Source organism: Salvia hispanica, chromosome 2, assembly GCF_029641045.1.
Source record: "Salvia hispanica isolate PSC_SH4W2 chromosome 2, Shi_PSC_v1, whole genome shotgun sequence".
Lineage (NCBI taxonomy): Eukaryota > Viridiplantae > Streptophyta > Magnoliopsida > Lamiales > Lamiaceae > Salvia > Salvia hispanica.
In genome coordinates, this window is record NC_142693.1 from 9,537,890 (window position 1) to 9,551,710 (window position 13,821).

Genomic DNA, 13,821 nt, shown 5'->3' on the forward strand with positions numbered 1-13,821 from the left:
TCATTACCTGAGCTGGCGAGAGCAAAATATACTCCCTCAGGTGCAGATTTTAAGAAATTGTTTAACTTTGTGAAGAAAAGTGAATAGAAAAAGTTAGTGGAACGTGAGTCCTGTTTTTATGTAATAGTTTTATAATAAAATGTAAGTGAAAATACATTAGTAGAATGTGAGATCCACTACTTAAAAATAGTAAAAGTGAAATGAGATATTAGGATCGTCCAATATGAGACACTTAATGGGGACAAGAAGGAGTATTAAGACTATAACTTAAAATAAAATAAAAAATAAAAAATTTGACGACGACAGGTTAACCAATAAACGCTGTTCATTTTTTGGCCGAAACAACCAAATAAGATTAATAATTAATTACTTGGGCTAGAAAACCTTGTAACGAACAAGAATCATAGTAATAATAATCTAAATAATTGTTAGTTTTTTTGTCAAGAATTAGTTATAGTGGAGGTATCGAGTATATTTAACAATGAAAAGGGGCCCAAAGTGTGATTACAAATTTTTGTTTCTGGTAGCAGCCGGTAACCAGTTATTTTGCACCTACTCTTCTACACATTTTTATGATTTTCTACTTTCACAAAATCATTTTCCAAAACTCCTCTTCCCATTAATAAAGTAAAAAAACAGTGTAAAATAAAATATCAACTTGTGAGTTTTTTTATGTGAATCATTAGAATGCCAGAGATAGAGTGTGGTCATAAACAATTTTAATGGTTCAAATACGAACAATAAAGTAGCAACCCACAGCTTTCTCAGTTTTGGATCTGATCAAAAGTATATGAGCAAAATACCCGATAACCTAATATCCTGTCACGTCACAGTTTTTTCGGATTTTGATTAAATTAAAACTTTTGGCAAATTTTGATTTTGTCACGTAAATTCAGATTTATAAAAATCTAAACCGAATATACTAACATATTATACCTAAAACAATGATTATTTGAGTTTGGTTTATATTAAAGAATGTTACTCCCTCCATTCCCACTATGTATCCTAGTTATCCATTTTGGTCCATTCCATATTAATTGCATTTCAATTCATTTTTATCTACTCTAGTAATAAACTCCATATTTGACTAACTCATATTCATTCACATTCCGCGAACTTTTTCAATTTACTTTTTATTATATTTCTTAAAACTTGTTCCGGGTCATAGTAAGACATATATAGGCAGACAAAGGGAGCATGATATTTGGATATTATGAAGATTATAATTATTTGATTATGTTATTTGCTTAATATAATGTATTTTTTTATTTTAATTATAAAATTATTTTTTTGAATTTTTGATTTTTGGATATATTTGTCGGTTTTGATTTTTTAAGATAATTTGGTTCGATTTAATTTTTACAAAATTTCCATTTGAGAAAAAATTATGGAGCGTACATGAAGGAATACGGCATAATCTACAATACCAAACTAATTACATTTCTAACGACCATAGTATTATCTTCCAGCCTTAATTTATTATACATAACTGAGTTTACCGAGTATATGCATGTAACCAATAATAAAAATAAAATAAGCTCTACTCGTTCGCCAGAATCATATATTCACATGAAACAACTTAGAAAAAAAAACACACAACCAAAAAAACCAAATAACTTATTCTGAAATAAGAAACGTTACTTTCCTAAATTCAATATATTAAAATAAAATATTACATACATACAACTTTTCATTTCGCAACTTGTTATTTTTATGAGAAAATTGCCCGCACACCGCGTGAGTTTATTTCTTTGTTTTTGTTCATTCGCCTCTTCATGCCTGAGGTCAAATACCGGATATTTGAAAATATTAAAATTAGACATAAGTCCATGCAACTATTACTAACGTGATATATATTATATACAATAATATTAAAGCGTAGCCGTCGCGTATGTTTCCTAAAGAATAAATCAAACTAGACTCCAGCTTATAAATACTGATCAAAATTTCATTTCGATTTCAATAAACACAAGACAAAGTGATATATACACATCAACAATTGCAACAACACAATAACAGGAAAAAAATGTTGTCAACGATAAAGCTTTTGTTTCTCTGTTTCTTAGGTATTGTTCTGCTGGGAGGAGTAACTCCGAGCCACGCTGCAGTTCGTCGTTATAGGTTTGAAGTAAGTACTAGTATAACATATTTTGATTGGTATTGGCTCATTATATTTTCTCTTGCTAATGACAAAACTCTTAACTTGTTGCAGCTGAGAAATTCTACGCACTCTAGGCTATGTACCAACAAGACAATGCTGACGATAAACGGGCAGTTCCCAGGGCCAATCATATATGCTAGAAGAGGAGATTTGGTCATAGTCGATGTTATCAATAGCGCCGACCATAATATAACCATCCACTGGTAAAAATATTAATTCACTAACAATTATTACTGAAATTATGAAGTTATGTGTTGATTGAATTTGAACTACTAGGCATGGAGTGAAAATGCCAAGATATCCATGGTCAGACGGGCCGGAGTTTGTGACACAGTGCCCTATTAGTCCTGGAACAAGGTTTAGCCAAAGGATTGTCCTCTCGGATGAGGAAGGAACTCTTTGGTGGCACGCTCACAGCGAATGGTCTCGCAATTCTGTTTATGGCGCCCTGGTTATTCTTCCGCCGAGGGCAGAATCTTATCCTTTCCCCAAGCCTCACCATGAAGTTCCCATCTTGCTAGGAGACTGGTTTAATGGCGACGTGCAGGAAATCATGGAAGACTTCCTTGCCCGGGGAAACGATCCAGAAGTTTCTAATTCTTTTCTCATCAATGGCCAACCCGGGGACCTGCATCCATGCTCATCTCAAGGTGGATTAATTTCCTGCTCTCAAAATCTAAACATGTATGCTTATTAATTATCTGACATAAAATGATCTAAAATGTGTGTTCTTATCATATTTTTTTCATCTATGTATGTTCCCTACCAAACGGCCCATAATTGAATAATAAACTTGTTGGGTGCAGATACATTCAGGATGAAGGTGGAATCCGGAAAGACTTACCTTCTCAGAGTGGTGAACGCGGTGATGAACAACATCATGTTCTTCAAAATCGCCAACCACAACATCACCGTTGTGGGCACTGACGCCGCCTACACCAAGCCTCTGAGAAGCGACTACATCGCCATATCCCCCGGCCAGACCATGGATCTCCTGCTTGTGGCCGACCAGCCGCCAAGCCATTACTACATGGCATCCAGAGCATACGCCAGCGGTGGAGACTACGACAACACCACCACCACTGGCATCGTGGAGTATGTCGGAAACTACACGCCACCAGCCTCACCGGCGCTCCCCTCCTTCCCGCCATTCAACAGCACGGCAGCATCGCACAACTTCACGACCCAACTGAGAAGTCTGGCGAACAGAAAGTACCCTGTGGACGTCCCCAAGAACGTGACAGACACCCTCTTCTTCACTCTGTCGATCAATCTGCGGCAGTGTCCAAACGACTCGTGCGAGGGGCCATTCTCGGAGAGGCTGATGGCGAGTGTGAACAACGTCACGCTGCAGCTGCCGAGAACAGACTTTCTCCAGGCTTACTACAGGCGGATCAATGGTGTTTACACCACTGATTTCCCGGACAACCCGGTTTTCGCTTACAACTATACACAGGACACCATACCCCGAGATTTTGCAAGGCCGCAGAATGGAACTTCGGTTAACATTCTCGACTTCAATGCCACGGTGGAGCTCGTCTTCCAAGGAACGAACCTCGTCGGAGGTATTGATCATCCCATGCATTTGCACGGATACAGCTTCTACGTTGTCGGATCTGGATTTGGGAACTTCAACAGAACCAGGGACCAACCCAACTATAACCTTGTCGATCCACCGTTGATGGAAACTATCGCCGTGCCCAGAAACGGATGGACTGCTATTCGATTTAAGGCAAACAATCCAGGTTCGTCCTGTCATTTTAATGAGAACTGAGAACCAGATCAGTTTGCTAATATTTTAATATCAGTTAGCATCAACTCTAAAAAAATAGTAAGGTTTTTTGGTATTGAAAGTCAACAATTATTATTATTTTATAATGTGAACTGATATTAATAGACTGGTGAACTGACATGGTTCTTAGTTCCCATTTGATCACAATGTGCCAATAACAATGAAATGTTAAATATTGTTGCAGGAGTGTGGTTCATGCACTGCCATTTCGAGCGTCATGTGAGCTGGGGAATGGGGATGGTGTTCATCGTTAGGGACGGGGCAGGCCCCGACGAGAAGATGCTGCCACCACCGCCGGATATGCCGCTATGTTAATCCTAATCATCCTCTTGTATTTTTGGGACGACCTGGAAACACATTAGTCGTAAGTAATCAAGTTGACGCATTGGCCTCTTCTTCAACAACTCTTTATTATAGTATTTATTTCTTATGTAATTCGTTTAATGTTTTGAGTTTATGTCGAGATGAATTTTGATTTATGTAAAGAAATAAAAAAAAGTCTTGTTTTATTGTCCATTATATTATTATGACTTTTTTGGTTACTTCTTCTTCTTACTTTATGGTTGGATTAACTTGGCTTTCTTCTTGTCATAGTTGTTAACAGTGTAATTAATAAATAAAGGAAAAGTAGCATCCAATTTGTGGAGTAGTTCAAGTTTATATCTAGCTAATGAAGATATTATTGTTTATATGAGTAATGCTTGCTCTCATTGATATTTCAATTTGCTCACCAGAGTGCCATACACCGATTTAGCAATTGATAAAATTTAACACCAGACTCCTACGTTCCCTATACATAAACTTTTTAATTCAATTTTTTAATTATTTTATTTTAAGAGCGAATTCACATTCGACATCACCTTTTTATATAAGTTAACTTAGTAATTTAAATTGAAAATCATTTTCACCTTCGGGAATTTCCACGACTCCAAGTTGTTTTTCTATTATGGCAACTGCATTACAGAATGATTCTAATTGCATTTACAACTATGTCATTTTTTCTATTAGGAAAACAATATACTATTTCCTCTTTGTCTTGTAGCTTTGCGAATGACAACCTCCGATTATAGTTGTGCATTACTGTTGCTCAATGACTTCAACAACTGTATGGAGCACAATAGAAAAAAGAAGGAAGAAAATTGAAGATAATTTTGTCAATCTATTTAATTTGAACTTTCTTTTTGTTTATTATTAGTTCTCCTATATATTGTTAGATTCCCCTTTCGTTCATTCAACCTCATCCATTGTAATGAATGGAATTTATGGAAGTTAAATGTAAACATTTATAATCACTACAAAATAAAGTTGGATTATCAACAAAATTACTGACAAATTACCGACAAAATCAGTGTTACCGACGTCTAAATTACCCATGAAAATTTTTCGCCGGTAACATTGTTTGCAGATGAAAAAACAGAAATTACTAACAAATTCTGTTGTTACGGACGTCTAAATTACCGATGAAAATTTTTTGCGGTTAACATTGTTTGCAGATGAAAAAACAGAAATTACTAACAAATTCTGTTTGTAAAATTGTTGTTAATTTTAGCGATTGTGATATGACAAAAAATAAGTTTAAATTAAATAAAATGGTTAGATAATATTTAATTCACGTGAGAAATAAAACATTTTAAAAAATGTGAATTCAACTTCAAAGGATATAAGGATTCCAAGATGATAAATGAGTTAGAAATGAAAGGGCACTAATAAGTCATACTTAATTTGATTTGTGTTATTTCAAACTTAATTTGATTTGTGTTATTTCATGCTTAGTCCATCTTTTCCATAATTCGGGGCAATGACAACGTCTAGTCCTTATGCAATTCATGCGCGAGTTCTTCATTGTTGAGAGCTTTTATTTATAGAGTGGCTTCAACTTCAACCCCTAGGGGAATTGATGTGCGAGTCCTTACTTTATTTCATCATCTACTTTACTTTCTTTTTATATCTCCTACCTTTTTCTCTTTCCTTTTTTATATCACTTTCATTTAATCTATTCAACGCAATTTCTTAATCTTCGTGTCCAAAAGTTTTGTACCAACTTAGTTGGGACGGAGGGAATATTTTTTTCCAAAATGAGTCCAGAAAACAAGTGTGACAAATTTTCAGGGACGAAAGGAATAGAAAAAAGTCAAATTCGAAAGTCTTGAGCATTCAATCCGGCCAGCGGTCCGTTGGGCCTCATCCGGCGGTCGTCGAAGTGAAGGGGTTGGCAGCGGAAGCGCATACAAATAAATCACATAATAATTTCAATCTATTCAACGGATTATTTAGACAAAATCAATTCGCGTAATTATCACATGTATCATGTTCACGAATTAAAACATGTTTTAAGATTAATTGAAACCTAAAACATGGTTTTCTATGGAGTAGGAATTATACCTTCTTGATTCTCCAAAGAATTGTCGATGGCTCGCTACATCTCCACGTGAAGGCGTCGAGTACTAGACCACGAATCTTCTGACTGATTCCCGAACTGTATTCCTGTAATATCCCAAAAAGAGGCTAGAAGTAGAACAACTTCCGAAATTAGAATTGTGGAAATATGCCGTCTAGTGATTATTGTAAATATTTAAATTGATAATATCATATAAGAATGCTTAAAAAGAAATAATACTCCATATGTTTGTTTGAATAGGAGGTTTAAATAAATCGTGACACTTGTTTTCATGATTCTATATGATAAATGGATATCTTTGATTAAATATTATCCTCTTTAATATTATGTATTGTAGTAATCGTGTAGAACATGCATGAGCTTCGTATTAAATGGTGCCAAGTGTAATGTTGATCGCCATACATATATGAATATATATCAATAAGCCATGGGTTAATAAAAATAAAGAGGGAAGAAAAGAAAGGTGAAGTTTTTGGTTGGATATATATTGGGGGCAGAGAGAGAGAAACACAGAGAAAGAAACCGTGAGGTTCAAGCTCTAACTACGTTGCCGATTGCCGATGTATCGGTCGTCCGATTGCACAAACCTTAATAAATTGAGCAAGCACTTTCTATCCGTACTACTTTTATAGCAAAAAGGTTAGTGAAACTTTGAGATGAGGTTTGGATAATTATGTTTAGATCTTGATGGAGTATAAGGGTGTTTGGAATGTTAATTTAATTTATGAATACATGGTTGATGAGTAGGTTTAAGCATGTTTTGGTCACTCATTTACAAGCTATTGAATTCTAGCATAAGAATTACAAGACTAATAAAAGTATTTCTTAGGGTTTATGGTTTTTATGATTAAATCTTCAGGCTGGATTAGATGTAGGGTTATTGTGATGATTAAATATAAACGGAAATAGAATTTGATATTAAGGTTTGAATTGGATTAATTCTCCTGTTTTTCAGTGATTTGTTCCGAATTGTTAGGTATATGTAGAACGAAGCAAATTCTGGTTTAACAATTTTTAAAACAACTTTGATGAATCTAGTAGATCGTTGAATTTTATGGAGAACTTTGGAGTTCATGTACTATATCAATAAATAGTTGTAGCAATAAAACTATTAACTGTCATATTTTTCGCAATGTGTGCTGTTCTCGTACATCTTATCTAAATTATTCAGAGTACTAAAGATAGGAGGAAACTTGATTAAACAATTTTAGAATTAATTATAAGGTGTCTTGGTGTTCCCTGAATTTTCTAAAGAATTGATGAGAACATTTACTATTTATAACAATTACGCAGACACCCAGTGGCGGAGCCAGGATTTTAATCCTGGGGGGCCCAAATTACTATATTAAAATTTGTTGAGTGTTTCCGTCTCAACGACACGGAAATAGCTTTGACATAAATAGTGCGTTGCGCACTAGAGATAGAAAATGAGTAAATAATTAGTGGATGAGTAATAGAAAATTTGGAGATACGATAACAATGTTGACATCGAAAAAAGTTAAAAAATAATATTTTTATAATAAAGATCATAGTACTATTGAAACTGGTATTACCAATAATATATAGTATTTATATTTGTGAAATTAAAGAATTACTTTGTTCTATTCTAGATTTTTTATAATTATAAATAAAATTATTTATACAAAATTAATAGCTATAAGTTTATACTAGAGAAAATTAACATGAAAAAATTGTTTACAACATAAAATAAAATTATTAGATTATATAAAATTTCTAGAGAAAATTAACATAAAAAAATTGTTTACAACATAAAATAAAATTATTAGATTATATAAAATTGCTAGAGAAATTAGTCCAAAAGAGGCATAGAAAACAACTCAAAAATCATAATAATGCTGTGAGAAGGATTCGAACCCAGCCCAATTGTGTGAATGCCTGAAATACAAGCCAACAGCACTACTGCTTTATTTTTAAGTTTTCTATACAGATAATATATATAGGATAATTCAAATGGCTGGGGGGCACTTGGGCCCCCCAGGCCCCACCGTGGCTCCGCCAGTGCAGACACCGTTGACGGAAATTGTCCAATTTTGGTAGTCCATGAGAAAATGATTATTATCTCCCGAGCCATTTCAAATGTTTAAATCAATCTTGTGGGATTATAAAATGTCTAAAGCTTTTCTATTGAATATGAAATGTGTACGACGAATCAATCCAGTACAGTTGTTATATTCGGAAGTAAAAGAAAGACAAGGTGGTTACATTTAGGATTCGAGTTCCAATTAAACTAAAATAGAAGTTCTATGGCTGTTATAAAAATATACTCCCGTTCATAAAAAATAGATCATTTTTGCCATTTTGGGACGTCCACAAAAAATAGATCACTTTTATGAAATGAAAAGTTTATCTCTCATACTTTTCCCACTTTTTCTTTCCTCTCTCATACTTTACTCACTTTTTCTCCCTATCTCTTTTACTTTACCTACTTTTTCTCCTCCCTCTCTTACTTTACCAATTTTACATTAAAATTCGTGCCATATACAAAGTGATCAATTTTTTTTGGACGGAGGGAGTATAATTTTACGTTTTTATATTTAGAAAATAATTAGATGTTCGAATGAATTGTAAAGTTTTATGGAAAATGTCGTGATTAATATATATCTTTATGTTATTAGAATTGTCGCATCTTAAATTTGATTGATCACTAGTCTTGTAGTGGGCGTTACAATTCTGATATCGGTGTGAACTGATCTCACCGAGATACTAGGACTTAAATAAAGATGACAGAAAATCCCTCACGGAGTAGGAGAGAAAAATCGTCCTCTCTGATAAAAGGAGAGGGACGAAAATTTGATAAGAAAATAAGTGTATTTTCTGTCTCATTTATTCTCCTATTTATATTAAGTTCATATTGGGCTCAGTCAGGGATCTATGGAAGGTTTGGATATGGCCTCACCCAATTAGCTTTTTACTAATTAAATTGAACCCACAATTTATTACAAGTTTATATTGGAATATTATTAGGAGTCACTACAAAAATAATATTGTTATGTCCATACAAATCCAAAATTACAAGTAATCTGAGTTTCCATTTTGTCGTTCATTTTCCGCGCTTAAGATATGTCCATTAATTAATTAATGTCTGCTATGGACTTAATTAATTAACATCTTATTAATTCCAAAAGTGGACTTAGCATGAAACGCTTATTTATTATTAATAGAGTAATTAAACTCCAACTAGCTAGGTTCCGAATAATAAAACCTTGTTTCTAGCTCCTCTTGAGGACGTTAGCAAACGTGACTCACCTTGCGCACGTTTTCTGTATAATGACAATCCTAGCACCGCTAGATATTAATCACCACTACCCAATATAGCAAGATTATTAAGTTGCGAAAAATCGCACCATTTGATAAGTCAAAGTAGTGCATAATTAATACCGTATGCTCAATGCAAACATATATTGATTAAGAAATAAATATTCATTAAGATCTCGTCTTTCAATAGATAGCATAAAGTAGGGGTGGCAAAATGGGTAGCGGGTAATGGGAAATTCCCATCTCGACCCATTACCCGCTACCCGATGATAACGGGAAACGGGGCAGGATCGGGTAGTGTGTTTAAGAGTATTGCGGGTAGCGGGTATACCCATTACCCGCGCGGATATACCCGTTAGTCCCGATAATACCCGTTATTATTAGTATTAGCCATATTCCATCTTTTAACATTCCCTCCGTTCCATATTAATAGAGGTGTTTCAAATAGTTAAAGTATAGGAAAAAAGTAAATCGTTAAATAATAAGTCATATACGCACTCATTTTGAAAAATTAAAAATAAATAGTTAGAATGGAGAAAAAATAAAATAAGAGATATAGAGAAGAGTATTTATATTATTATATTTCCAAAATGAGTGAAGAAAATGAAATGCCTCAATTAAGGCCAAACAATGAGAGTACTTTATATAATCTAAGAGTTCTTTTAAAACATTTTTATATTTCAACGAACATACAATTGAAAACTCATCGGAACTAGCTATAGAGTGTCCCCTCACTTTTATTCTCAATCTATTCAATGTTTACCATCGATATTAATAAAGTAAATTAAGGAACATTGACGGTTATTATGATTTTCAAATTTTTTATTAGGATTTCGTGTCGGGTACGGGTACCCGCAATGTCGGGTACGAGATACCCGACATGGGTATCGGGTAATCCCGGTATGTCACGGGGCGGGTAATGGGACAACAAATTTGGCTAAAATCGGGGGTACCCGACTTGTCGGGTGCGAGTACCCACGGGTAACCCGTTTCGCCACCCCTAGCATAAAGACACGTCTCGATGTTAGATCCGTTCAGTGTTGTTCATCTTATTTCAGTAAGGCTTAAAAATATGCGGACTAACATTGCAACTTTTCACAATAGGTAGTCTAGGCCTATCTGGATTGTGAAATTATTCTTTTTCTTTGTTCGGAACTGACCGTGTTACATTAAAGTGGACACCGCCCACAACCGGTCTACTAAAACAAAGACTTAGACTTTGTTAAGTTTCTTATACATTTAAATATGTAATAAACAACCATTAAATGTAAAACATAACAACATTATAACAAAAATAATCTGTTTTATTCATTGGAAAATAAAATAAGAGTTTTTACAGTATTCATTCACTCGAAAGGTGATTTTTAGTACACAAACTCTAACACGAAGACTACCGTGAACACATATGTTGCGACTGGAATTAGGGTGAGCTTGCAATAAGATCGCAAAATGTGGTTGCTCCAGTGACCATAACATGTGACTTTATTGCACATTCTTTCGAGAAAGTTGCGTCTCAATCATTTTACAGCCTCAATGCCTCGTGGCATGCTCTAAATAAATTTGCGACCTAACCAACAAATTAATATTCTACGGGCAACATATGAATGTACTATGATGAAAAATGAATTGTTTGGACTTCAAATTTGACATAATTATTTTATTTTGACGATTGATATTGAAAGTCCATGTTATTAAAGATTAGGACCAAAGCAATTGGAATTAGATTTGGCACACGTGGGTTTAGCCTCGTTAGCATCTTGGTCAAAATCAGTAGTCAAATTGGCCATCTTTTTCATGTTCATGATCGACCACTAGAATTAAAATGGTTCATAACGGAAATTGTGCCTGAATGAATAACTGACTCAACTCATTTTAAACAAAAATACCCACAAGTGTATGAAGCTGCTGTAGCAAATAGCAAGCAAGAGTATCATATGTCACGGACACATTTTATATCAACTTAAGTACCATAAACAAATTTTAACTAGTCCCTCCGTCCCCAAAGAATATGCACTTTGGGTTCGGCACGGGTTTTAATGTAAAATTAGTAAAGTAAGAGAGAGGTAGAGAGAAAAAGTAATTAAAGTATTGTTAATGGAGAATGGGTCTCACCTTCATAGAGAGAAAAGACTTTCCAAAATTAAAAAGTGCATATTCTTGGGGGACTGACTAAAAAGGAAAGAGAGCATATTCTTGTGGGATGGAGGGAGTACTATCTTGACAAACAAAATATTTTATCCATCCCACTCAAGATGTTCGCCTTTCCTTCCGGTTTTGTTCCACTCATAATGTCCACTTTCTATGTTTGGAAATAAATCCCCGTCTCTTCTCACCTCATTAAAATATTCAACTACATTTTTTTCTCTACTTACTCCACCCAACAACTCCTCTTAAAATCCTGTGAGGCTTACTTACCATTTATGGTAAAAGTGAAATGTGACTCTTATTGTGGGACGAACCGAAATGGGAAAAATGTGACTCTTCTTGTAGGACAGATAGAGTAACATTTACATATTGCATAACCAATTCCCATAAAGACAAAGATAATTGTGTACTACTCCCTCCGTCATGCTTAAGATGACACGTTTTCCTTTTTAGTTTGTCCCAACTAAGATGACACATTTCCTTTTATAGAAACTTTATCTCTCCAATTAATACACTCAATCACTTTTTTCACTCCTATTAAAATATCTATATTTCTTTATCTCTCTGCTTTAATACTTACACCCATATTTTCTCTTTCAAATTAAACACTTTAACTAATAACTCTTAAAATCCCGTGCCGGCTAAGAAATATATCATCTTAGCCAGGACGGAGGGAGTATAAAATAAACGTGACCCATATTTATAGTTTTATACAATAGGAGTAAGATATATGGAATATTAAAGATATTAGTCTTTTTAAATATTCTCTATATTTATATTAATATAATATTAATTTGAATTTTTATTAGTTATTAACATATGTAAAGAGTCGGGTATTTGGACCCGAAATATATCGGGTCAGGTATTAGATTGGAATTTTACATGATTTCTTTGGCAAGGGTATCTAGTTTTTTCGGGCAGGGTACCATGGTCCATGGATACATGTATTTCCACGCGTAACTGACGTTTGAATCTTGAAAATTATCTTACAATTATTAACAGTAAATTAGCCTCCCCTCCCCTGTGCGCGTCTTAGCTTTGCCGCTACTCTTGATACCAATAGTTGGAAAATAATTTCAGATACTTACAAATATAAATGAGATAAACATAAGAATAGTTTATCTAATTTAATATGATATGTATTTATGAGTAGACCGATACCACACTAGATATTTTTACTATAACATTTTCAAAAGCAATTTACAATGAAATAGTAACTCTACATGTATGCAAAATAGTGTCTCTTAATTCTAGTCAAACAAGCACATACTTATCTCTAAAGAAATACCCTAGAAAACAAATTATAGATATGGCAAGAAACTTATTGGATCATATTTATTTTCTCTCAGGTTCCACATTTAATATCCAAATGCATCCAATATGGGCATCTATGTTGGGCATAAAAATTGCCTTAAAATCTTCTACAATACATTTTCTCGTGGCTAGCCAGTATTTTAAACTACAGCCCCAAAATCCGTCCTAACCTATTTCACTATTTTTTACTTTTTTTTCAAAAAGTTATTGAGGAACAATTAAATTAAAATAGAAAAATACAATAAATTGAATACAATACTAAACCATACTTAATATTAAAAAACCGTACAAAGAAAAAAAAAATTTACGTGGGAACAAAATAAAACAGCTAGAAGAATAAAGAAAAAGACACATCAATTGTATCCAATTTTGTGTGAAGCCTATCCATCATGTTTAGCTACATAGTTATCATACCCTCTTCTCGGGTCTCTTCTAACAAACTCATAGTGTAGATCAACGACATCGTATACGATGCATTAATGATCCCCTAAATGTGGACTTCGGCCTGTGCTAATGTGAGTGGCTCGGTCGCCTTAGCCTTGCCCTTTCTATTCTCCGTTTTTTGGCCCATGGAACGAGTCTTTGTTAGCACTACTGTGCCTAAGCTCTCCTCCATATGAGATTTCATGTTGATGGCATCGCCCTGATACTGTTGCTGCTGGCACTAACCTTGGTCCTCTTCAGGCCACTAGCCTCTTAACCCGATGATAATTTCAGTAAATCCTTTACGAGGAG

The 13,821-nt window shown here is 34.2% G+C and overlaps 1 protein-coding gene across 1 annotated transcript; it reads left to right on the forward strand.

Annotated features, from left to right (window-relative positions):
• The first annotated feature begins 1,979 nt into the window (after nt 1-1,979).
• Nucleotides 1,980-4,495, forward strand: LOC125213149 (laccase-14-like). Its single transcript, XM_048113525.2, has 5 exons — nt 1,980-2,128; nt 2,213-2,364; nt 2,438-2,811; nt 2,968-3,906; nt 4,138-4,495. Exons 1-5 carry the CDS (start codon nt 2,027-2,029, stop codon nt 4,266-4,268), a joined length of 1,698 nt encoding a protein of 565 aa, XP_047969482.2. The 5' UTR covers nt 1,980-2,026; the 3' UTR covers nt 4,269-4,495.
• The last annotated feature ends 9,326 nt before the right edge of the window (nt 4,496-13,821 follow it).